The sequence below is a fragment of the Zeus faber genome (assembly GCF_960531495.2).
Source record: "Zeus faber genome assembly, chromosome: 20".
NCBI lineage: Eukaryota > Metazoa > Chordata > Actinopteri > Zeiformes > Zeidae > Zeus > Zeus faber.
Window position 1 is genome coordinate 5,070,127 of NC_137207.1, and position 27,849 is coordinate 5,097,975.

At 44.2% G+C, this 27,849-nt stretch overlaps 1 protein-coding gene across 4 annotated transcripts; it reads right to left on the minus strand.

Annotated features, from left to right (window-relative positions):
* On the minus strand, positions 1 to 27,564 carry kctd17 (potassium channel tetramerization domain containing 17). Of its 4 annotated transcripts, none has more exons than XM_080020765.1 (7): positions 27,125 to 27,564; positions 11,345 to 11,453; positions 10,277 to 10,368; positions 4,426 to 4,521; positions 2,766 to 2,891; positions 1,467 to 1,649; positions 1 to 429 (listed from the first exon to the last, which is right to left on the minus strand). In XM_080020765.1, the coding sequence occupies exons 1-6, from the start codon at positions 27,485 to 27,487 to the stop codon at positions 1,506 to 1,508; spliced, it is 930 nt and encodes a 309-aa protein (XP_079876891.1). In that variant the 5' UTR covers positions 27,488 to 27,564; the 3' UTR covers positions 1 to 429; positions 1,467 to 1,505. The 4 variants fall into 4 exon arrangements, with proteins under 4 accessions (XP_079876891.1, XP_079876889.1, XP_079876890.1 ...); XM_080020763.1 differs by having other exon boundaries at positions 4,378 to 4,521; XM_080020764.1 differs by having other exon boundaries at positions 4,426 to 4,524.
* Between the last annotated feature and the right edge of the window lie 285 nt (positions 27,565 to 27,849).

Sequence of the window (27,849 nt, forward strand, 5' to 3'; positions counted from 1 at the left end):
TTCAGGAATATTCATATCAGTCTTCTGTTCAACGTGCTTTAATTTGGATCTTTGGTCAAAATTTACTAAGCTTCCCTACCTGTTCTTGGCAGAAGTTTTTTTTTTTTTTTTGTAAACACCATTACAGTGTACATCGATACTGAAGTCATAAGTCAAAACACCCCCCCCCATGATGAAATTAAAAGTTCCACCAATATTGCTCAAAGTGTGTCAGTCTGTTTTTTTTGTTTGTGATAATCTTTTTTTTTTAATGAAATACATAATCGATAAAAAGGGCAACGATGCTACAGATGCAATTTCCTGATGAATCCACCCGACACAGACACACCATATACAAAGATGTGTATAATAAAAATCAAAACCGAGAAAAAATAATAATAAAAATTGTCCGCTGTTTTTGTGTTTCTTTTACGTCCTGGAACCATGGATCTGGAAAAGCCCGAGAAAGGGAGAACAGAAGTTAGCTGGCATACATGCATAGCTGTGTTACATACTAAGCTTGAACGTTGGTGACAGTAATGGAAATGGCGACAGGATGGCAAAGAAAAAAAGATTGTTATAGATGTCTATGGTTGTTGAAAACATAAAAAATAAAAAAAAATACATAAACAAAACACACATACACACACCACAGAACAGTGTCCGCAGGTGCGAGGCCATTTGAAGCCTCGAAATCTCAAAAAAGACGTCTTTGCAAGTATTCATCTGTGTGGTGTGCCAAGGCTCTGTAACGTGAGTGTAAAAGAAGGAAATTGAGGAGGTGCTTGCCGTAGTACGACCGCCGCAAAAGATCAGGGATATTCAGCGTCACGGCATCGGTAATTTGAACCCGCATGGGGGTGTGGTGTGGTGGGGAGGCGGACGACTCAATCAGAATGTCGAAAGATGACGGTTCACGACTGGACCAGCTCACACAGGCAGACACGCAAGGGGCCGCTTGGTTGTGCCAAAATTAAAACCACCCCCATTCAAATTTTTTCGCCTCAAAGGTGAGCGTGTTGAATAGGGTTAAATCTCCATTATGAATGCTACTAGTTCCCTTGATAAATTTGTCCATAGAATACTGGGAGAGAGAACAATTGAAGTCCATTTCAACACATTTTGATAACAAATAAATCTTGTTTTTTTTTTACGCGGTTAATAAGCAATTCTTCAACTTTCTATCCATTCTCCTGAAAATAAGCATGTGGTTATGTCCCCAATCGTGTCCTATTAGGATCTCCTTACCGCCCCTCCTTATCTCAGTCGGCATTTTAATTTCTCAAATATTTAAATATTTGCATGACAAATTTGAAGTTTGATGTACACAAGAAAATATCCACATTTACGGAGGCCCACTGTGCAGAGAACTGGTTGCTCGATGCATCGCCATGGAACACCCCTGATCTTTACTGCAGTGGCGCGCACACACGCACACTCACTCACTCACTCACTACGGGTTCCAAGTCGCTAGCGTGGATCCTCACCCATTCTCGTCTCTCTTTGGAACAACGAAAACGATTCCCTCATTCTCTAAGCCACTCATTGGGTGTGGTTACTCTCCCTGCCTCTCGTTCCGCCTCATCCCCATCATCACCACCACCACCTCCATCATCCTCCTCATTCTCCTCCTCCTCCTTCGTCGCCTCCTCCTCCTGCACCTCTGCCGCCTTTGTGTGGCACAAAGAAAAGAACAAAAAACAAGACAGAAAATGACAAAAAAATGAAGAACCGATGATTTGTTGGTGAGGAAAAGGACATGAAGACAGAGACAGAGTACGGAGAGGCTGGAAAGAAATGGTTGGGGAGTGTATGTGTTTGTGTCAATAATGGAAGGAATGTGCTTGTGAGTGACATTTGAGAGGCTTGTGACATTTGGATGCAGGAATAAAACACTCACATCAACATCAAGTGGGAGATAACCTCCCTTCCTTTTACACACACACACACACACACACACACACACACACACACACACACACACACACACACACACACACACACACACACACACACACACACACACACACACACACACACACACACACACACACACACACACACACACTTTTTCATAGTTTTTTAGCTCCTACTCCAGTGCAGAGAGTAACTGGCAATAGAGGAACCTTCAGATTGGTCCAGACGTACAGTAAGTCCACGGTCCCTCGGACTGAGTCCGCCCAGTTGAGCTGCATCGCTCTGGGTGTGGACCAGCTCACGAACACTCAGCGGTAATAAAAAATAACCAATAAAAATAAAAAAACAATAAAAATAGTATTTTTATTGTAGATGTATTTCATTTATTTTATTTTCCGACGTTAATTCAATGAAACAAAAAGTCCCCGTATGGTGTCCTGATGCAAGCCTGTGCCTTACGAAAGTCGAAACCAACTTTTAAATCACATCTTGTAGATCTAATATGAGTGAAGATTTCGCAACTGGATTGATTATTTCTCGCATCAAATTTGTTCAGAAACAGATTTTAGTGGACTGATAAGGTGAAATAAGTGAAAATGACGGCAAAAATACAACACGGAACTCACTCTGAAACCCTGTTGGATGACGTCACTTCAGATTTCCAGTGTGGTGCGAATACAACCAGAAAAAAAGCTCTTGAAGGTATTTAGTTCTCAGGGGACCTCCCTAGTTTCTAGTTTGCGTCAGGGAGCACAACTGTTCGGTGAGAAAATGCCTATAGAGTGTGTTTACATGCACATCAATTCCCCAATTATTGGAAATAATCACAATAGGAGAGCGTGTGCGTGTGTGCGTGCGTTGACCCTCACCTTGGCCTTGTGGCTCTGCTCGGTGGCCACGCCCGAGCCGGGCGTGTGGAGCTCTTTGGACACGACGCACAGGAACTCCGCCTGGTCCTCCGTGCCATAGCTGTACGAGGAGCCGATGTTCACCATCTATGGACGAAGAGAGGGGGGACATTGAAAGAGAGAGAGAGAGTGTGTGTGAGAGAGAGAGAGAGAGAGAAAGAGAAAGAGAGAGAAAGAGAAAGAGAGAGACGATGGACCGAGAGAGAAAGATAAAATTCAAGACACATTAAGATACAAAGAGTAGAGACGGATACATGTGCTTATGCAAGGGACAATGGTCACAAAGGGGGGTGGGGTGGGGGGGGGGGTGGGTAGGGTTAGTCGGCAAAGAAGCAACTACCGCTGAATTTGTCTGCAATGGGAACCATCCCACACCTTTGACTTTTGGCAATTTCGGAAAAACAAAAAAGTGCAGTCGAAGCGGAACAGGCCTTGGTGACGCAGCACATCGCATGCATGTGAGCCTTAAAGCCAAAGCACTTTAGGGTGTCATCGTGTTGGTGTGGGAAGGTGGTGCTCTGGATGGTTTCTGGTTTAAAGAGAACCACCGCGTAGACCTAAGTACATGTCTATTTCCACCTTAGGTGTGTGTCTTCCGATGAATTGTTAACACCGTTAGCCGACGTTTATTCCGCGTTATTTCTGCTTTCTGTGTAAAGAACATGGGCACGGTGATTGCCTTTGAAGAACTGAGGCCAGACCAGGGCATGAATCACGGTTCTACCATCAGACTTCAAAAGCCAACAGGATCGACCGTTGTGCTAAAAATGTCCTCGCACATCAGGGTACATTGGATGAAAGTGGCCACTGAGGCATATGTGACTATTCCATCACAAGAGCGGGGCTCCCCGTGTCTCCACAGATGATGGAGCATGGTAGTATCGGCCACAGACCTATAAATAGACTGGCCATAGAAAATCTATCAGTCCAGTCGAAGCCAGTCTCTCTGTTCTGGCGCTAATATTTCCCTGCTGCGGGAACCGGATTGCTATCAGCCAATTAGCAGACAGCATTGAACAGGTACATGAAAACGTTTTATTATCTTCAATTTTCAAAGCCATAATTGTAGTAAATTTCAGTCTAATTTAATGAGTTAATTTTTTGACTTTACATGCATATTTTTTGGGGGGCCACTGCAACATATTTTAGCAGAAGTGTGAAGAGCCTTGCAGTCGCCGTTTGATCGCCGTCAATGGCTTTGAAAAAAGCCATTGATTTCCAATGGGGGAAAGCGGTGGCGGCAGCGCTACCCTTGGCATGGCCCACCCCTCAAAATGGCCTGATTTCACTGACCTTTCACAACAAGATTTTCAAAGCATATGACGACAATGGCCAGTGCGCTAAAATGGATCCTTCGTTGAAATGTGCGACCATCCAATACCCCTCCTTTCCATTACTATCCATGCACACTTTCTTGAGTGACGACGTGTAGACTAGACGAGCCCTGGTTATCGACTATGTGGGCCGACGGAGCGTGTGGAAAGATAGAAACGATGGGAGGGTGGGGTCACGTCAGGGGTCAGGTCGAGGGGTCAAGGTTGAAGGGTCAGCAGCAAGTGTGAGTTCAACCCACAGTCCAGAGCAGTCCGGTGCGGGGCTTTCTGCAGGCGCGCACGCTGACCTGCTCAAACTTCCAGCCGTCGGACATGGTGGACACCATCTGCGTCAGCTCCTCTTCCTGACACTGCAGCACCCGGTAGACGTGCTTCGGGGGCACCTGCTGGGGGCGGCGTGGGAGGGGAGAGAGAAACAGAGGTGGGGGGGCAGAGAGAGACGGAGAGGATATTGGATGTTGAATGTGACCCGTTCTGAGAATGTTGGGCAGAAAAAGTCGTTAATAACCACTCACATCTTTCAACTGCCGGCACCCAACGTACTTGATTATATGAGTGAAAAGAATGACGGCTTTTCCGACATTCGCCCTTTGGCATTCATGGCTGTTGTTGTAGCGAATTAGCGTCATCGCAATGCATTGTGGGATACGTCTGCCAGCGTAGTGTGCAGTGTTTGAATACTACGATATTTCACCAGATGAACTATGTGTCATCGTGGCACTTTTCAAATACAATATGATGCTTATTATGGTTTCAGACATATTAAAAACGACAACAAAAAAAACTAAAGCTAACATGACAGGGTTCCAGGCATAAGGGACAAAAATCCTCTGGGGGAAAAAAAGATAAAGGAAGCAGCGTTATATCTCAGAGTGCGCATTAGAAGGTTTCGCCCGGAGCCAGTGAATGCAGCTTTGTACAGTATGAGCTCAGCACAAAATGAGGAGAGCGAGCGAGCACACTACCAAAGGATTACGTAAGTGCGAGTTCCCCTATCCCCAAGAGAAATAAAAAGAAGAGAGGATGAGGAGAAGAAGAGAGCGAGAAAGACAGATACACACACACACACCAATGGTAAGTCCCGCAGCAAGACAGCGGCGCTTTGAGGTGGGCAACTAGAGAGACAGGACTGGGTTCAGCAGAGCATTCAAACATGGAAGTTACTCCCAATGTGACTGTTTAAATGTTATTACACAAAACGCAATGGGGCATGGTTTCAGTGTCTTCAGCGGACACGCCCCCAGCGTCTTAGAACAGAGGGTACTGGCTATATTCTCACAATTTTGAAACCAAATTTTTATATACTTAGGGTCAGGGTTAAATCAAATCGGTTTTTTTTTTAATCATTCAAATTTGGCTGGGTGGTTAATAACACAGAACACCCATGTATTTTCACTTTTCACTACAGGTACTTAAACAAAAGAGAATAGACTAATTCCGATCATAGTTACAGTATGTCGCTATCAGCAAAAATGCCTTCTGGCTGATGCACACGCACACACACACACACACACACACACACACACACACACACACACACACACACACACACACACACACACACACACACACACACACAATTAATAAACAAATAAATAAAGTATGGTTGTTGAAATGTTAAAAGTAATTAATCGCGATTCATCACATATTGGTGCAATTAATCGCAATTTTTTAATTTACTCCAATTTGACCAGAAAGTAATATTTTTCTATTTAACAAGCAGTGCATGTAGTTAGAGCCATACTATAATTTGATTATTGAAAACAGAAACATAAAACAATCAATCAATAATCAAAATGTACAATCAATAAATAATCAAAACGTATTTAATGGCATTTCAACCATCAATGAGCCGCTATCGTTCTCCTATTCCTTTGCGCCAAACCAGTTGCAGAGACAAACAAACTGTTTTTCTCCTCTGTTTGCACAAAAGCTATATTAAAACACGGAAAACCATAAAATAAAAAACAACATAAATAAATATTAATAATTAATAATAATTAAAATAACACTTCTGCTGGGGACTCCCTGCAATTTCCAGGGGGACATCTAGGGGACCGCAGACCCCGGTTTGGGAACAGCAATCAAGAAAATACAAAAAGGTAAAAAGGTAAAATGGTGCATAGAATTTAAAAAGCGGCATGAAAACATAATAAAAAATAACATCATAACAATTTAATAATATTCAAATATTATTTAAATTATAAATAAAAACAATCAAATGTTCTTATGATATCAATATAATGCATTACATGCATGGCTGATGCAGTATCTCTCCTGTAGTGCAGTTTCCAACTGGAGTTTTATGGCATGATGATTAGTGTGTGAGCTGTTTGAGATTTAGTGTGTGAGCGGGCGAGACCTCGTAGGGTGCATTGATGCGTCTAGTGCAGAATACTAGAGAGATGTTGCTTGTAGAGATGCATGTGACTCCCCTCCCTTAGTTCCTGCCGCTGACCAACCCAGTCTTGGGTAAAGGAAGCCGAGTGCGTTAGTCTTCCGAGGTCAGTACATGGCCTCTCCATCGCCAAGACTTCTGCAGTGCCTCCGCGTGGCCACACACGGTAACTGGGTATCGTGAGGTCCCAGGCCAAACTGTAGGAGATCTCAGAGCAGTAGTGGGCCCCAGAGGCAAGGCGCGCAGGCCCACCGGTGTGTGGACAAGCCCTGGCGTCTGCCAACCACTGTCCCAGCTATGGGTTTAATAGCATGGGCAGATGGGGCTCATAGCCTCGGACGGCAACCCGTCTAGGAGAAGGACACTCTGAACTAAAACCGGGACTGCGAGGAGTTGCGCCCCACAGTCCGCTATCAGCATAGTAAAGCCAACCATGGAGTACAAAGTCATCCCAAATCCTATACTTCCAGCGGCGGGAGTCCGCAGGAACATCGCGGCGGACGGTGGTGCTGGTCCTCCTTCTGGAGGGCACCATGACGACCGGACCTCAAACCCTGGGAGTGTCCCAGGGAGGGTCCTGTCCGATCGCAGCACCCCGTCCAATGCACTCATGCGCTGTCGGAGACCATTCGTTATGGGAACATTCAACGCATGCACAGCGAGAGAAGAAGCGAGGTTGATTGAACTAGCACACTGTGCTGAGGAATGGTCTGTGGAGTGGAGTAGAGAGAGTGGAGATCCTGGGGATCCAAGAACACAGAAGAGTGCACACTGATGACCCGATCGGGTACCGCAGAGTGGAGAGATGCACGTTCATCTCTGCATCAGCGTGGCGAAACGAGGCCCAGGCCGCAACAGGCGGCGTCGGGTTAATGCTGAGTTCTCGAGCGCGAAAGGCTCTTCGTCGTGTTTACCACCACACAGACAGGATCCTGATCGCAGAGTTTTCGGGCAACCCAGTAACAACAGTCATGGTGTACTCACCCACCAACGTGGCACCATCTGACGTGGTGGTGGAGTTCTTTGAGGACCTATTAACAGCGGTCCGAGACGTGCCAGCACACAACTTCCTGACAATCCTTGGGGACTTCAACGCAAGGCTTGGACCAGAGGACGCACCCTTCCCTTACCACGACTCTACCAACCGCAACGGCGCCTACCTCACTGCCTTCCTCATGGAACACGAGCTGCTGGCGGCAAACACGATCTTCCGGAAGAGAACAGGCAAGAGATGGACCTTCCGAGATCCAGCCACGGGTACGCTTCGACAGTTGGATTACATCCTAGTGAGGAAGAGGAGGAGGAACTCCATCATGAATGCAGAACCATACTCCACATTCAGTTCTGTGGGCTCAGACCACCGCGTGGTCTCCATGCGGGTGAGACTGAGCCTCAGGGTCCCTAAACCAAGTCCTAAGATCTGGCGGGACTGGAAAGCGTTCTCAAACGACCCTGGCCTTCAAACCAGGTACACGGAGGAGGTGAGGAAGCGTTTCCAGCAGCTGGACAAAGGAGCGGAGTCCAGCAACGAATACACGCGTTTCATTGCTGCGAAAGAGGAGGCGACCAAACTATGTGTGCCCATGATGGAGAGAGTCAGATCCTCCCGGCGATCGAAACACCCTGAGGTAGTAGCGGCGCGAGGGTATGTGGAGGAAGCCCGCCTCAACTATGAGCGGGTACCAACAGTGGAGAGACGTAGGGAGCTGAACGAAGCCAAACAGCTTCTCTTCAACACCTACGATACCATCAAAGGGGAGGAGCTGATGGAGAAAGTGCAGAGAGTGAAGGCAGCGCAAGGTGGACAGAGATATGGGGAGGCCTGGAGGGTAATCAATGAAATGACCGGGAGGAAGAGGACCAAGGAGGGACAGGTCGACGGACACAGCCCTGAGGAGAGGGTGACAACCTGGGCCAGGCACTTCCAGAGGCTGCTGGGAGAGACTGCGGAAGCAGTGGAGGAAGATGTGCCAACAGTCCTACAAGACCTGGGAATTGATGATGGTCCCTTCACGGCTGGGGCGGTCGCCAGGGCAAAAACCACCGTGAAAGTGGGGAAAAGTGCCGGTCCAGATGGTCTACCCCCAGAGGTCCTGAAGAAATGTGATCTCGACGACATCTTTCTAGATTTCTGCAACCTTGCTCTGCTGCAAATCGCCAGCCTGATATGTGGTCTCTATCGAACATCATCCCAGTGCCCAAAGCTGGAGATCTCTCGAAACCGGACAACTACCGAGGCATTAGCCTGACATGTATCCCTGCAAAGATCTACAATCGCATGATACTGAACATGATAAAACCTGCCATCGATCCTCATTTGAGGGAGAACCAGAACGGCTTTCGGGAGGGGAGAACAACAACAGCCCAGATCTTGGCACTCAGGAGAATAATTGAGGAGGTGAGGATGGACAACCTGACTGCAGTTCTGTGCTTCATTGATTTCAAAAAGGCTTTTGACTCGATCCACAGAGGCATGATGGTGAAAATCCTTAGGGCATATGGAATTCCTCCCAACCTACTCCGAGCAATAGAGACCATGTACGCAGGAACAAGGGCCAAGGTGATGACCCCAGATGGCAACAGCGAGGAGTTTGACATCCTGGCTGGCGTTATGCAAGGGGACACACTAGCCCCCTTCCTCTTCATCATAGTCCTCGATTACGCACTCAGGAAGGCAATCAGCGGGCGAGAGCAGGAACTTGGCTTCATGCTAACACCAAGGAGGTCAAGACGACATCCCGCAGTGGTCCTCACAGACCTTGATTACGCGGATGACATCAGTCTGCTCTCCAATAATGTGGAACAAGCACAAGAACTACTGAAAAGGGTAGAGCTGGAGTGCGCCAAAGAAGGCCTGAGGCTAAACGCCAAGAAAACTGAGGTCATCACCTATAACGTTCCACCAGAACATCAACCTCTGACTACAGCAGGAGGAACTGAGCAGAAAGAAGTCGATGACTTCAAGTACCTGGGTTCATAGATCAACTTAACTGAGCAAGATCTGAAAGTGAGGAAGGCACATGCATGGAGGGCCCTGAACGGCATGTCCAGTGTATGGAACTCCAACCTCCCCCGCCAGATCAAACTCAGCTTCTTCTATGCGACAGTAGAGTCCGTTCTCCTCTATGGCAGTGAATGCTGGTCCCTGAAGCCAACCCTAGAGAAGTCCCTGGACGGGTGCTACACCAGGATGTTGCGTGTAGTGCTTAACATCAGCAAGAGTACACATGTAACCAACAGAATTCTGTACGAGGGAATACCAAGGGTGGGCGAGAAGATTGCTGTAAGGAGAATGAGACTAGCAGGACACTGCCAAAAACACCAGGAGCTGCCAGCCAGCAAACTGTGGGAGCCAACACATGGGCACCGGTCACGAGGACGTCCCACTTTAACATATGTGGTTGTACTCAAGAATGATGCGGGAGCACAGAGCACCAACGAGCTGGCCAGATGTATGGAGAACCGGGATGACTGGAAACAACGATGGAAGGCTCGTCTGAGGACGACCTAGAGAGATGATAGTTTGGAGAGTCAGAATCTGTTAAGAGTCCAGATTGAAATAGATTTTGCCAATATTAAAAATCACAACAGAATCAGAATGCTGAGGAAAACAGTAAAAGGCGCAATTCAGAATAGATTTTAGACACATAATCTCCCAGTGAATGATCTGGTGAGTAAACAAGGCCTCACAACCCCCCTTATAAGGGTGTGTGTGTGTGTGTGTACCTATCTCACCCTACCTGTGTGGCCTTGGAGTCCCTCTCCACAATCCTCTCCTTAATGAGTTTGATCAGAGGTGTGATGTTGTAGAATTCTGCCTCCTCCAGCACACCTGGCAACCACAACAACAAAAGTCCCAAATGACGCCAGCTCAGCAGTGGAGGCCAAACTTGAAACCCTTTCATTCTTTACAGTCTCACACACTCAACAAACCAAGATAACACAACAAAACAATATAATACAACATAACATAAAATCACACTTTATTATGACCGCAGGGAGATTCAGGTGTGATAGCAGCAGCAGTTGACAGTATAGTGAGAGTATAGATATATAATAACAAAACATACAGTAATTGGTGCAGAGTAACATAATGATAACAATAATAAAACAATGATAGTACTAATATCAAGTGGTATGTTACAACAGAACTGTGTTGTAATGTGTATACCTGTACATGTTTGAATACTTTTAACTCTCTATCTGGGAGTCATTAACGTGAAACAACAGAAGAACCATATCTATAAATTGAATGAAAATTCCAGAATATTCTGTGGTATTTGATATCCAAGTTCTATACCGCCTTTGTGTCAATTTAATATTTAAATCGTTTATCTCCCACATCAGAGCCCAAAATAAAAAGTTTTGTAAAGTAAAGAGTAAAGGTATCCAATAATTTTATTTTAATCTCTTAAAAGGCATTTGATTATTGAATGATTGGTTATTATAAGTACAGCTGTCGAAGATAAAGATTATTTTGATGCAAATCTTTTTAAGGAGAAAAATCTTTCTTTAGGGTGAATATTTTTACGTGCAATTAATTATTTGAATCGGTTGACAGCCATAATTTTAAGATATGCGGTTTTTGAAGTGCAGTATACAACCTTTAACTCGGTATTTCCAATATACAAAAAAATAAAATTGGTAGCAAATAAAGTATTTCTTCAGGGCCAGTGATGAAACAAAGATATCAGTTGCTGGCATTATACATTTTCTGAGGCATTTTCTTTTAGAGTTCCCAATCTAAAGAGGAAATCATCCAGACCATTCAGAACGGCACACATGCACTCACACACGCACACACAAACCTTCCTCCGCCAGTTCCTTGTTGTAGACCAGTTTTCCATGCCGCAGGTAGTTGAGGATGGGCCCAAAGTAGGTGGGGTCTCTGTCAATCACGTAGGCTCCTGTCTCGTCCTGTTGGGCAATAGGGATTTTTCACAGCTTAAGCAATAAAAGCAAACATAGATACAATGATACATAGGATCTGATGTTAAATGCCTTGTGCTGATGATTCAGGGGGCTATACACAGATGTCCAGTTTGGCCAAACAACTTAACACACCTCTTCTGTAAGGTTAAGGGAGAGAGTACCTCTCCATACACCAACTCCAAATGGCTTGGTTGGCTAAACAAATCAGCGTTGTATTTAAAGTCCTCCAATATTTGTTGATAGCACTCCCTGCTGCAATATACTGCAACATATTATCTATTTCCACACACTTTCAACAAATAACTGATTTTAGTATCAAAAGTTCCACGCCCACTCACTGGAGCTGTCTTGATATGATATGTTATTAAATAAGATATGAAATTATATGAGATACTGCCGGAAATAAAAATGGGGTTTCATTCAATATAAAGCCAAATGTGCCAAAGAATGTGCCAAATGTAGTTAATTACCTACATAAACTATAACAAATTATAACTAGAAGAAAATTTACGTGACTGTTATTCCTGGCGCCCTGAGTTACATTGCCGTGTTTCTCTTTTTACACGGCAGATAGGGAACTCAAATTTAACAGCATGAACATGTGGCTCTCGGTAGGCGCATGCTGCGTTTGCCAAACAGTGGTGCCATTGTGATCCCTTCTCTCCGGCACCTCTGTTGGAACTCTAGACGCACCTCTGTTCTGCTGCAGGTCTGCTTTGGCCGTTACGCAACCACAAGGAAACGACGCGAGCACGCCCACCCTACGCCCGCCCAGCTCCCAACTCGTGACGGCGGGACTCGAGGGGAACGATCCCGATCAGAGGAGAAGACGTTTGAAAAAGGGCTACCGCTCCCACTGTTTTGGGCCAAATGAGCCAGACCAAGAATCAGAGAGTTGTTTTTTGGAGGGGGGGGTTGGTGGTCACACCAGATGCGACCTCTGTTCTCTTCACCCCCTCATTAACACACAGTTTGACGGTACACCTCCGTAAAAGAGGGCGAGGGATCGAGAAATTGGAAGGGGGGCCAAAAAATGTTTTCTGAGAATGTCAACAAGAACGGTCCAAAGATAGGAAGTGGTTTTGTCGATCCCCGATGGGTTTTAAAAGCTTCAAATCTGGCGGTCAACTTAACCCTTTGAGCAATATTCATACAAATAAAGTCTCCAAACGATTGGTGGAGTTGTGAGTGGAGCACTGCAGTGGACTAGTCAATACGCTACTAAAATTTGAGCTCAAGTTCCAGATCTGTGTCCACCTCCGCTGTTTTGTTTCACGCAGACAGAGAGTTAAAGAGTGTCAGAGAGACATGGAGCTGGATGAGGACGGGCGGGCTTAACCCTCCTCTTGGATTCTTTGCTCTGACAACTTGCAAAAAAAAACAAAAAAAAAAACCCAAAAAAACCCACGTAATCCAACAGTGTTTCCATTGCTCCGAGCCCCCATGGCTTGATACTGGAATGTATCCTCTTGGCATATTGTACTTTGTAAATGCATTTTGCTTTGCTTGCTTTTCCTTTTATTATTACTACTATATGATCAATCTTGTACTTAAATGTAAAGCACTTTGAGTTACACGTTTAAAAAAGGTGCTGTACAAATAAAGGTTATTTATTATAATTATTATTATTATTATTATTATTATTATTATTATTAATAGTAAGATACAAGAAAACCCAATGCTCCATCATGGCATCCAAGCAGGTGCACACGCCTTGTGGAAAAAGCAAACCAAAGTACATATAACACCTAATTGCTCCTAGATACAGTGGGGCGAAAAAGTATTTAGTCAGCCACCAATTGTGCAAGTTCTCCCACTTAAAAAGATGAGAGACTCCTGTTATTTTCATCATAGGTACACTTCGACTACGAGAGACAAAGTGAGAAAAAAAATCCAGAAAATGACATTGTCGGATTTTTAAAGAATTTATTTGCCAATTATGGGGGAAAATAAGTATTTGGTCAATAACAAAAGTTCATCTCAATACTTTGTTATATACCCTTTGCTTGCAATGACAGAGGTCAAACGTTTTCTGTAAGTCTTCACAAGGTTTTCACACACTGTTGCTGGTATTTTGGCCCATTCCTCCATGCAGATCTCCTCTAGAGCAGTGATGTTTTGGGCTGTCGCTGGGCAACACGGACTTTCAACTCCCTCCAAAGATTTTCTACGGGGTTGAGAGCTGGAGACTGGCTAGGCCACTCCAGGACCTTGAAATGCTTCAAGGTCCTGGAGTCGTCCTGGTCCCTTTGCAGAAAAACAGCCCCAAAGCATGATGTTTCCACCCCCATGCTTCACAGTAGGTATGGTGTTCTTTGGATGCAACTCAGCTTTCTTTCTCCTCCAAACACGACAAGTTGCGTTTTTACCAAAAAGTTATATTTTGGTTTCATCTGACCATATGAAATTCTCCCAATCCTCTTCTGGATCATCCAAATGCTCTCTAGCAAACTTCAGACGGGCCTGGACATGTACTGGCTTAAGCAGGGGGACACGTCTGGCACTGCAGGATTTGAGTCCCTAGCGGCGTAGTGTGTTACTGATGGTAGCCTTTGTTACTTTGGTCCCAGCTCTCTGCAGATCATTCACTAGGTCCCCCCGTGTGGTTCTGGGATGTTTGCTCACCGTTCTTGTGATCATTTTGATCCCACGGGGTGAGATCTTGCGTGGAGCCCCAGATGGAGGGAGATTATCAGTGGTCTTGTATGTCTTCCATTTTCTAATAATTGCTCTCACAGTTGATTTCTTCACAACAAGCTGCTTACCTATTGCAGATTCAGTCTTCCCAGCCTGGTGCAGGTCTACAATTTTGTTTCTGGTGTCCTTTGACAGCTCTTTGGTCTTGGCCATAGTGGAGTTTGGAGTGTGACTGTTTGAGGTTGTGGACAGGGGTCTTTTATACTGATAACGAGTTCAAACAGATGCCATTAATACAGGTAAGGAGTGGAGGACAGAGGAGCCTCTGAAAAAGTTACAGGTCTGTGAAAGCCAGAAATCTTGCTTGTTTGTAGGTGACCAAATACTTATTTTACTGAGGAATTTACCAATTAATTCATTAAAAATCCTACAATGTGATTTCCTGGATTCTTTCCCCCCATTCTGTCTCTCATAGTCGAAGTGTACCTATGATGAAAATTACAGGCCTCTCTCATCTTTTTAAGTGGGAGAACTTGCACAATTGGTGGCTGACTAAATACTTTTTTGCCCCACTGTATGTCAGTTAGTAGAATGGGTAAAATGCAGAGAAATGCATTTCTTTGCCTCAGTAGGTGTACTCTGTGCAATGACAATTAGTTGAATCTAATCTATATAGCAACCCACACTTGCATGACTTGGCTTGAGTGGGGCACTTACTGTTACCGACACACGCTCAAATCAAGCTTGAGTCAATCACAGTCTCTCTCTCTTAATTGAACGCACACACACACACACACACACACACACACACACACACACACACACACACACACACACACACACACACACACACACACACACACACACACACACACACACACACACACACACACACACACACACACACACACCCACCCACCCACCCACCCACCCACCCCCCCCCCCCCCCCCACAGAACAGGTATGGACTCTCTCGCGAACCTCCCAAACTGACTCTGATATCCATTATCCAGTAAAGTCACGGAATAATGAAATGCGGCAGCTCACCACCTCAAAAAAAAGAGGGACACCTGATTGAAAAAAAAAAAGAATAAAAATGCTATGATGGAGAGAGAGAGAGAAAGAGAGAGAGAGAGAGAGAGAAAGCAAGACTGTATGAAAAAAAAAAAAAGTGAGAGAGAGACTATGAGATGAGAGAGCGGAGGATGGAGAGGAGAGGTGAAAATAGAAGGAGTGGGAGAAGAGGTCATGATAAGGCAGCGGAGGGGCGGAGGTAAGGACTTGGAATCAGAGATGTGAAATTACGGGGATGAGAAGATGGCCGAGGAGAGGGACGAAAACGACACGGTAGAAGCGACCTGCATCTTACGGATTTCAGGGGGTGTGACTTCTCCCTGAATACCACTCTTGATTTAATATCTTGTCACATTATGTCACAAAATCTACGAGGATGCGATTTAACACAGCGACCAATGTGCTAATATATTAATGTATATTAATATAGTAGCAATGGGGGGGTGCGTGAGGATAAGAGCGACAGAAGTAGCGGTGGTAGGTGAAAATCTGCTTTTCATTTTTAATTCCCTTGGTATATATAATATGTGTACTACAAAACTGATCCGTCACATTTTGAGGAAATCGTATTATTATACCAAATTTATCAATTTCATCCCCAATGGTGTTTTATCGCGTCTGTTATATAAATGCCTCAGTAAAGCATCAACACCGCAAGATAAATAGTGGGGAACTTCTCATCTTGCCTTTATAATTATTTTATCTTCCTACACTTGAATGCTGCATTATGGAAAATTGACCCGATTTTCTGAACTTATTAGACCGTCCAGTAATATATATATATACATTAAATATTAGATGTATTTGTCAAAATAACCATATTTACTCATGACAATAACACTCTGTTCTATTAAGAGTAGGATGAAATAATGAATGACATCATTAAGCGTGGGTAACAACAAGAATAGACAACAAGGAAGAGGGATAAAAGGGGCAAGCAATTCAAAGAGAAGAAGTGTAAGATATACATAGTCAATTATGAACCAAATTTAAAGGTAATAAATATTGTAGGAACTGAATGACAAAATGGATTAACTTCATGCGTCTGAAGTGAGCCAGATAATGAAGCCAGGTGGACTGTAATGGAGCAGTGACGGATGTTAGTCTTTACATGCAAATATTCAAGGAGTTAAAATGTGAAATGAGTGTTCCAAAGGTGTGCGGCGGGGCAGAGCTCCTGCCTCTGACAGACGTTGTGTTTGATTTGAGGGATGAGTAAACAGTGAGGATCCAAAAAGCAAGAGTGCACGGCGGAGTTATCTGGGCTGATGAGATCCCAGAGGCATGCGAATCCATTCAAGTAAGATATGTAGAGACAATAATCTAATATTCGACTGTAGCTGAGCCAAACGGGTAGTGTCATATGGCCAAACTTGCTGCGCTTTGATTATTTACGCCACAAGGTGCAGACTTTTTGGTCGTCTGAATCAGGCAGACCGAGAAAAAGGACTCGAGAAGTTTCAGAAACGTTACAATGGCGGGGAACTGTCTTTGTCAAGGTCTGAAGCAAGGTTCCTAAGAGTGGAATTTTGTGCAATCTGAATAAAAATTCCGACACATGGCTTCAGATGTGTGCCTATGTTTGGCTGTTCCAACAGCTTAACAGTTCAGGTTTTAGCAGCTTCTATGGGTCATTCAAGTATGCTTACAACTTGAGGAGTTGGGCGGTGGTCATTCGGCTTTACAAGTAGAGAGAAGTCGCCTTTCTAAACTCTTGGCTAGTTTTATTGGACATTTCCGCCTCCTAGGTACATCGTTGATGCTTTTTAGCCATTGTTGAACCAAATTAGCCAATTAGTCAAATTATACAGAAAAAATACTCTAGTTGCCCAATAGAAAACCTTCTATTTTTGAACTTCAAGATTATGCACATTCCCTTTATCTCACTTTATCCGGTGAATATAGTCTATATATGGTTTCAAAAACAGCAATGTTAGATTACATTGTATCGTGGTCCTGTCACAAACGTCACACTGTGTATCACATTGTGCGTCATATTGTGCGTCACACTGTGTGTGAGTTGAGTGTATAGTTACGCAAGTTTTTGTGCGTGCGAAGACACATTTGTGTTGGAGGACGCCGGCTGAAGGACACTTAGGAATGGAGAGCGGAATAGAAACTGGATCGATTGGAGGCCTGGAGCAACAGATAGACGAGACGAGACAGGGTGAGAGCCTAACAGAGAGAGAGAGAGAGAGAGAGAGAAGGAGCGAGAGAGAGAGCAAGAGAGAGAGAGAGAGGCTGGTGGAGCATGATGGAGAGTAGGTGATACAACCGTAGGATGAGGGAGGCACTTACAGGTAAGAATATTGAAAACTAGAAAGGCGAGCGAGCGAGCGAGAGTGCCTTTAGCCCCTGTCCCACACGGAATGAAATCTGTAAATCGAGAGAGAGAGAGAGAGAGAGAGAGAGAGAGAGAAAAGGAGAGAGCAAAGCAGGTGACCATGGCCTTGTGTTGATCAGAGTGGGGAAAATGAGGATCGGCTACGTTCGAGAAGAGGTCCGTCGTCCAGTAATCACACCTGAAGTTTCAATTCAATTCAATTCAATTCAATACAATTCAAAAAACTAGGGTTGGGGTTAGGGTTGGAGAACCTTTTGTTGACCAGCACCTTCTGTGTTCTTAGGATGAGGAAGTCCACGATCCACCAAATTGGCTGGTGATCCAGGTGGAAGTCGTTCTTGAGTGTTTCAGCCAGGACTTGGGGTTGTAGGGTGTTGAAGGCAGAACAGGAGGCGAGCTGATGTTTTTTGGCCCCCAAGGTGTTTATGAATAGACTTCAGAATAAAAAGTTTGACACCCCCTTTCTTGGCGCGATACACAAACCGAAGAGGGCCCATGGGCTGTAGCATTGGTGATGTGGCTTCTCACAATGCTCTCGAAGGCCTTCATGACGAGGAAAGTGAGGGCTGGAGGTCTGAGGTCATTCAGGACCTTGGGGCTGCTCTTTTTGGGGATGGGGATCATTGAGGAGTGTTTCCATGCCTGCGGGACTGTGCCAGTAGCTAGAGAGCTCTGGAATAACTGCGGGAACACTCCTCCTAGCTGACCAGCGCAGTGTTTCAGTGTATGGCCGCAGATATTATCTGGGCCAGGGGCTTTCTTGGCCTGTGCCTTTTTTCCGGGCACCATACCACAGTATCAGAATTGATATTAATGGGGTCAGCAACCATTAAAGAACACGAAACACTGTCTTAATAACAATAAAACGCCATAAAATCGACAAACACTGTGCCAGAACCAGCCGGTCGCCACACGAGCAGCACCCCGCCCCCAAGCTATAAAAGTACTGTCAATAGGGGAAGGTTCAAGAAGGGTCCAGCTGCAGATCTCCCTCCTGAGTCCCCAGTTCTGTGAGTCATTGGGGTTTGAGCATGAGCAGTCGGGTTCCGCTGTATGAGGTTCGTTAACTTTCACTGACTTCTCTTTATCAGTCTACCAAAATCTGTTTCTGAACAAATTTGAGGCAACAAATAAGCAATGCAGTTGCTGAATCTTCACTCGTATTAGAGCTACAAGGCCTCATTTAAAAGTTTGTTCCGACTTTGGTGGCCATGCTTCAAGCTTGGGGGAGGACAACACCAAAGCAAAGGCCCCAAACGACTACACATGTATTGCAAGTAAAGTTAGTCCAATAGTACTTTTATGTCATCAAATATTACAACAACACTGATAACGTATTCATATTTGTATTCAACCCATTGATGTTGTAAACGCATTTAAGGTTCCGACTGCTAGCCTATTAGCTTAATATTATAATTTCCCATATAGGTTAGCTAACATTAGCTTGCAGTTCAGCGTATACAGCCTGTGGTAGGTCATTAGCCGTCAAGTGTCTAGCTTTCCAGCAAGTGCTGTTCTAATAAACTTATGACGTGTGATCAGCAACTAGACAATATAACTGCGTTTTGGTAATATAGTTTAGTTGCTGATCACACGTCATAAGTTTAGTCATTTACTTTTCTTTCTCATTTTCCTTATCCTCATTATTATTATTACATACTGTTAGATATCTTGCAAGTTAGTATATCCGTGGTCATTTAGTTATGCTATATGGTCATTGATTCAGCAAGTTTTGCTACATCATATTCAGATGTTAATGAATGAATGATTTTTTTTAACGTTTTATTGCACAGATGAGGCCCATCTTACATGGGGTTACAAGACAACATTGGTATGTATCTCTTCACCAGTACTGTCGATTACACACATCTTAGTATTTTTAGAGCTTATAGAGCTTATTGTGCGTAATCACCAGGTGTCATGACATTTCACTGCGTATATGTATGACCGTATGTATATGAATGTGACAAATAATCTCTTGAACTTGATCTCTCGAGCACCTTCTATGAAAATGGTGCCAATGGTAAGACAAATCAGGTTACAGAACTTTGCATTTTTCCAGAGGCAAAAGGTCACAAGAATATCTTGTAATCAAGGGGGAAAAAAACAAAAACAAAAAAAAACAAAAAAAAAACATGTCGGTGAAAAATGTTTAGAGCTGTAGAAACTGTTTTTGTGGATCACTGTAAGAGGACTTTTAACTGGGAGCCATGGCAAGAGCACACCCGTAGGAGCCGCGTGGGTGAGACAACCTCCACCAGCTGAAAGGGAAACCATCTCATAGTGGGATCAAGACATAAAAAAAGTAAGTCGAAAACTGCTTGAAGCACACGATGAAGAACGTCAGGAATTTAATTTTTTGGTTTGAGTTTGACTGTCAAGATGACTGATTTGTTCATGTCTGAAGTCTTGGACACTCTTGACATCCCCATGTGCTTTAGTAAACATGTACACTGAAACCTTTAGGCGTCTATAACAAGAGGTCACACCAAAAAGGCCATAACTTAAAATGACACTGGCGTGTAAAGGCATTTAGGCCATACTGATTGACTTTGCTTCATATATATATATATATATATATATATATATATAAATACAAACAAAGCAGTATGCACATGAGCAGCCACCAATGTACTTCAGTACACACACACGCACGCACGCACACATCTGGATGTAGTGTTATCTTCTCTTATTCCAGTCTAAAGAAGAGGAAGGAGTTGTGAATCAGATCTGCCTGTCGGTGGTGTTTATAATTAGACATTAGCCTGATTCCTCATCCATGACGTCGCAGAGCCAGCGAGCACTGAACGTCAGAGACATCTTTTATGTGGGAGGCAGCTCGGCCTCCTAATGCCCCACATGGTGCCATGCTCACCACTAGGGTATTTCTGCTGCAGCGCTTGATTGGATTAGCTTTTTCATAAGATAAATGAAGTGTTTACTGAAAATATGAACGGAAAGTGTGCTTGCTGTGCTGAGACAAGGTGATACAGCGAGTTCAGGCAAGCGCTGGTATCCGTTTTAACGAATGCGGGATAATCAAAACGAAAATACAGTCTAAAGATAGCATGAGAGCTAGGTGATGCATAAGGAAAACACAAGACTAATCAGGCTTTAAAGAAAAAGAAAAGAAAATCGCACCAGGCCCGACCTGTATAATCCTGCCTGCCGTTTAATAACGGGCAGGGCAAGTTTATTTATAAAGCACATTTCAACGAGGCAATTCAAAGTGCTTTACATAAAACATCAAAAGTATGAAGCCAAAGCGCAAACACATTATAAAAGGAAATAGAATGCATAAAGTAAAAATTTGAATAGAATACACAAATACAAATCATAAAAGCTACAGTGCAAAAAATGAATCAACCAACCAAATCAACAATATCACACATTCCTGGGAGTGAGATTAGTTTCTTCTCATGTTTGTGCCACAAAAGCAGTGTTTCCCAACCTTTTTCTCCCAAGGCACACATTTTACAATGAAATAATCCTGTAGCACACTACAAAAAACATCTGAAATATGTAGATCTGCGCTTATTATTAAAGCCTACTCGTAGTGATTTAAGACTCACAAACGAGTTGACCTTCTTTAAAACCATTTAAGATCTTTTTATTGATTCAGGAGCTGGGAGTCACTCAGGGAAAAGAGTGAGTGAGTGTGTGGCGGGGCTGGGTGGTGGTAAGGGCGTAGCTCGTAAAGCCCCTTCCCACATGGAATCCATAACATTGCTGGATAAAAAAATGCCTGGAAAAGGCAGTAGGTAGTCATTCACACATTGGCCTCCTTTACAGAGAGGTCCTGTATGGCCTCTGTTCCCACATTAGAAGACTGTTACAGATACAGTAGGTAATGGGTTAGGGTTAGTGCGTCATGTCCAGTGTAGATGTGAACTAATTAAGCATTTGGACAATCTGTCGGCAACGGACATACAATCTGAATCAGTTTTTTTTGTTTCCTGGTTCTCAGAGAACAGCGTTTTGCTTCCCGCCTCCCCGCCCCTCCCGGACGCACTCTTCCCTCCGCTGATGGAGCTGGGACGGAGCCCCAGTCCCCGGGCATAATAACCCTAACCCAATGTTATTAAATCAGTGTGATCATTTTCAAGGAACGTTCTCCACCGGTTCTGTTCTCCCTGTCCGCTCGTTCCCTCTGGCTCCGTGCCCCGGTGCAGCCGGGGGGCAGGCGAAGCACTTGTGCCCGATGTCCCTGCACCACAACCCTAACTCTGAAAGACACGTTTGGGGTCTGAAGTTCATTTTCAAGATGAAAAATAATACAATTAGAGAATATAAAGACCTGTCTCCGTAGAGACTGGACGTGCTTCAGTTTCTCATCTTTGCAACCCAGCTCCACGGTTCAGATTCGCCATTTTATCCAATGGTTTTTTTTCTTCCCAAAATCAAATAACTTTTAAAATATCTGTGCGAAATAAATATTCTTAAAAACCCACTATTTGTGCTTAATTTGGATTCGACTCAACACCAACTTTACGGCAATGTTACTGCTTCCATTCCCACACACTTCCATTCACAGATGTACTGGCATTTTCCCAGAAATGATACTAGGTCGAAAGTGGGGAAATCTACGGGTCAACGACTTTTACGGAACATCAAGACTTGCTCCTTTTCCCACATGATGCCAATAGGGAACATTGCCAGTAGATTTATGGCTTTCAGTGCAAGTGGGAAGGGGGCTTAAGTAAGATGAGGTGCCAGACAGAAGGTCAGTAATCTCATTAGAGCAGTCGTACACACTCAAGACTGTGTATGTCTGTGTGTGTGTGTGTGTGTGTGTGTGTGTGTATGTGTGTGTGTTTAAAACTAGCCTTGAACCCTTTTAGGGTAGCCATGCGGACGCCACTGGATTACAAGGAGACTCCTGGGGTGATAAAAATCAGCCAGCCGCCCGAGTGGGACAAACAACATGAGCTGTACTTCTCCCCCTCTCTCTGTCTAGATAATTTATCTACAAGCCTCTTTGTGTGTTGAAATCCTCGGAAACGCACAACAGTCTGACTTAACTAAAAAGGCTTTTAAAAGAATTTGCATTACTTTCCAAAATGAAGTTTAATTTTGACAGCAGATTAATTGTGACTATTGGACTGACTAAGCAGGAAAGTCCCTAAGCTGGCCAAGGAAAAGCTTCCTAATTATTCATTAAGGAAACTGTTTTCACGCTGGTGAGCAAAATGCCGCTGTCAATCGATTAGTTATTAATGCAATTAGTAAACAAAGGCTCTGGATGGACATAACCACATATCTATACAATGTAGAAATGCATAAAAGTGATTATAGACTACTAAGTTTATCAATATCCCTATATTAATGTTGAATCTGTTCAGGTAAAAATTTGATAAATTTGGTCTTGCCTTTGGAGGAGGTTGACAAAAAAAGGCAAAGGTGCGAGAGATACTGAAGGATGACAGGAAAGACGAGAGCCATCATAGGAGAGAACTGGGGGGGGGGTTAAAAGAGGATAAAGGGCTGGTCATGCTTTCGTGCGAGCGGCGCGCACACTCCTGCAGAGCATTTATAGTCGGCTTATTGTCCGTTGCAGTATTCTCAGAAACCACGGGTGGTAGCAGAGAGAAGTACTGTGTGAAGCAGGAATTTGGAAACAAAGAAGAACGCTAAACAGCAAACAAGACTGTATATCAGAGATGTGGACTCGAGTCGACTCGAGTCACTGTTTTGACGACTTGCAACTTGACTTGACGGAAAATAAATGACTTGAGGCACGACTTGGACGTTAAAGACTTGTGAGACATGATGACTCAAACGAATTGTTAGTGTTCACTTGCATTCACTGAAATCTTGAACTAAAAAGGGATCCGCAAACAAAAAAGTACTTCGGTTGGGCTCGGTCGTCCCCCACACGTTATGTTGTTGCGGCTTGGTAGCAGGCGGCCACATGTTGTAGTAATCCATGAATGGTGCTATGGTGCAAGATTTCCTTATTAAAACACAAGTTTGTGTTTAGAAAGTTGGAAGTTTTAAACAAGGGACGGTGTTATTTTGTCTTCTTTGTTAAGCTCTGTGCGCCGTGATTGGTCCACGAAGCGCCACGATCCTCCACGTTTGTTCACATTCGCTCCCACGTGCAGATAGAGCATGGTGACGCCAAATGATGTCACATATTGCCGTAAAGCAGTTCTGCCGCTGATTTGCGACATAGTGATGGAAACGTATAAAAGCCCGACTGATATTGGTATTTGACTTTTTTGACCACGTTGGGATCAGCAGTTTTACAACCGATGTGTCCCAATTTTTAAATAAGCATGATAAACAAAAATACCATTGGTTATTTATCCTGTCCTTGTCTGTTTTACACCACTTTTAAGTTACTCACCAAAATAAGCGCAGAAGTCTAGGCATTATCATTCCATCCATGTTTGTTTACACTGGCATTTAGAAACGGACAAAGCTCTCCAAGCAACAAGGGATGACGTGTTCACTGTAACTCGTAAAAAAATTAAATGACGTTTTAATTTAATATTATCTTTTACATTTTCCTTCCAGTTCTTTGTTTGTTAATTCGTATTTATTTGGTTGGTAATAAGTTAAATGTTGACATAGAAACTTTTATAAAATACAAGTTTTTCAAAGTGAAAAAATTTTGCCTTTTTTTTTCCATATGATATGTCGTCATATCGCACAGCCCTCATATTAAATATTAAAATGTTCCACGTTGTCAATGTTCACAATACAAGTGTCACTGTAACGTTACTTGGTACGCGAGCACACACTGGGCATTGTCATGATTGGATGACTACCCTGTCAGTCAAGCTCCTCGCTACCTGACGTTTTCCAACGAGAAGCACTTTTAACCCTCCCGCTGGACACACACACACACACACACACACACACACACACACACACACACACACACACACACACACACACACACACACACACACACACACACACACACACACACACACACACACACACACACACACGATCGGTAAGCAACCATGACGGTGCCAAAATTAATCACTTTCGGATTAAAAAATTGTATTCAATCATTTTCTTTCAATCAGACAAATTTGTGCAAATGTGTTCATAACTTTTGGAGATATTCTGCAAACAGGCAGACAGACAGCGCAATGTAACAAAGTTGGATGTTTAGTCTGGCTGTCGGTATTTCAATGTTTAGAAGTGATAGGGAGGGAATATTTTCTGATTGAGAAGAAATTAAGAAATATATAACCTTTTATAGTTATGTTTAAGTTATTTGTTTGATGACATTTATCTCACTGAATACCAATAATTATAATACAAATTCAATGAATTGTCATACTTTTTGAATAGGCTAGATAGATTGGCCAATAATCCATTATTAGACAGGTACTTATTCTTTGTGTTTGCTCTTTATAAAGACCGGATACTGCAGGTAAGACTGCAGTATCTTGGGGGAAAAACATGATTCTACTTGGGACTTGACTTGCCTTAACTAAGGACTTGACTGACATAACCTGTGACTTGACTTGACTTGCCCAAGGGAAAATGACTTGGGACTTTCTTGAGACTTGGACCAAATGACTTGTGACTTGGATAAGAGGGACTTGGTCACATGTCTGTTGTTTATGCCGAGTAGGAGTTACTGTTTATGGTGGTTAAACCGACGAAAGCACAGAAAAGAAGCTGGTCTGTCCACTGTACTGCGTGCTCTGATAGTGCACGCGCCATGAGCCGCACGGCTCGCTTGCAGCAACTATTAATACTGTTTTTACACCAAAATTAGCACATATACGTACGCTAAAAATAGGCGACTGACACTGTTGCCATTGCCAGTGAGTTAGTATGTCGTTCATATTTGTTTCTGGTGTGTCACGTTCGACATCACAAATACGCCGGAAAAGGGCCGTGTTGTTGTTCCAGTTCACAGTGGAACAACGACACAGCCCTTTGGGAAAATGCCTGTATCCGCACACTGGCAGCGCCCGATACTCGCACCAGGCCTGGTCCTTCGGCGGCTGGAGAGCAGATGCCCCTCCTGTTTGGAGGGCGCACGGGGCGGGCGGATCTGTTGATACAAGTTGTAGGAAGCCTCCGTCTCTCCGGAATGTAATTTGCTGCTCCCCCCCGGTCATGATGTGGGTTCACCCGCCGATAACCACCTTCACAGCCTGACAGGAGCGGAAATTACGAGGGGGGGCAAGTCCGGACCCTCTCTTCCTGAGAAGAGAGGGTTTAATTACATTTCACTGCATATATGTATGGAAGTATGTATATGTATGTGACAAATAAAAATCTTGAAATCTTGAATCTTGAATCTTGAACAGAGTTCTGCCCCTCAATATATCATTGTTAACATAACTATATCATTTTAAATAACCAAGGCTCTGCGCCCTGACTGTGCCCACGCAGCAATGGTGCGCCTGCGTGCCGACGGTACGGACTGTGCCCACAGCGCGCCAGCGATAGGCCGCCCTTGATCGGTGTGCCAAAACAGTGTTTTTATTTTAGAAGTAGGTTATTTTATTTTACTCTGTTTCCTTATGTAACGATACAACCACCGTGCATGATGAGGACACATTCTCCCTCACTCCCTCGCATCCCGGGAAAAGATGCCTCCCCCCCAAGTTTGTAGTGGCCCACCCAAAATACAATTTCTGCCTATGCCTTCTGCTCTGCCTGGTGTCATGTTTTCATCATTTCCGATTAGAGCTGGAGCAGATAGATGCCCATGACTACTGGGTTACTGCAACGTCTTTTGTCCCGGGACTAAATGCCGGGTGCAATCTTTCCCACTAAAGAGAAAAGCCAGATAATAGCGAGTGTTAGCCAGTTTTTCTTGCAGTGGAAAAGAGGTATAACCGAGCCTCGCTAGGCGTGTACGGGGCATAGTGGGAACAGCAAAAAGAGGAGAGGAGGGAGGGAGTGTCTGTGAGTATGTTTGTGTGTGTCTAAACAGGGTGGAGAGTGATAGAAAGCCACTGTTGGGTTGGGTGACCGCTGAAGGTCACATGGAGGGAGAATTTCTTTTTGCCCAGTTGAACATGTCAATACAATTTACAGGCTCAGCCAATTCCACTTTCATGCACAAGCACAGACCAAAAAACAAGTGGTCTAGTAGTAACACGTAATAATAATTATCCATTTAGCACATTTAGGATCTCGATTTCCCTCCCTAAATATATATATACATACATATATATATATATATATATACACACATACATACATATATAAATACATACATACATACATACATACATACATACATACATACACAGATGAAGTGTGTGTGTTTTACTATACTGTGACGACCGCTCTCTGAATATACAGAACTACTTACTATTTGGTTTAGAAGAAATAGAAACATGAAACATGGATCCACACTAAGAAGGTGTATTTACTCGGACCTCACTGTGACGCTAGTACAAGTGTGTGTGTGTGTGTGTGTGTGTATCTGTGTTTGTGTGTAGCACAGCACTCACACACACACACCATTAAAAACATTTTCAGTGCAGATAACGACTCTCCGATATTGCCTTACTCTCAGCGAGATTCGTTATTTCCTTGTATTTATTAGTATATTTTATCATTTTATTTTTTTAACCGTGGTACCCCCCAACCCCGCGTTGTCCAACCCCTACCGTGTCCGAGTGCAGGTCCTGCTGCTGGCAGAGCCTGTACAGAAAGGAGGTTTGTTCCTTCAGCAGGGTTTGCCGCGTCGTCAGGAACACGGTGCCACCGACGTTGAGCCGAACCCACTTGCCGTTGCTCCCGCCGCCGGGGTGGATCACGGAGCCGTTGCCGATGCTCTGCGCCGCGATCCCGCCGGACTCGGTGGGCGCCGTGGTGGCCGTGGTGGTGCTCTCGCTCCCCTCACTGTCTTTGTTGTTGTTGTTGTTGTTGTTGTTGTTGTTGTTGTTGTTGTGGCCGCGGTGCGTCGAGAGCGCGACGGCCTCCAATAACGCCTGCGGCGCCGCTTTCCGTGCGTCTTCCGTCGCTGCCATTTGGGGGAGGAATCGCTGCGGACACGGGGGCCCGAGGAGAACCGCGGGAGGGGGGTCTTCGCGTCCGCCGCTTCCTCTCTGCGTCTCGCCGGAACGAATAGGCCCCGCCCCGCCCCTGGCCCCGCCCCTGACCACGCCCCGTCCTTTCCGAGTCTTGTGGGACTTGTAGTTTTCCTTCTCTCTCTTCAGCGTCAGAAAAAGGTTTTTTTTTTAAGTGCATTTTCAATGTACCGACCAGGATCCCACACAATCACGCACAAAGAAACATACAAAATGATTAACAATCTAAACGCAAGCTAAAAAGGCGAAATACATGAATATGCAGAATGTGCACGAAGCAACTGCTACTCCATGCAACTTCT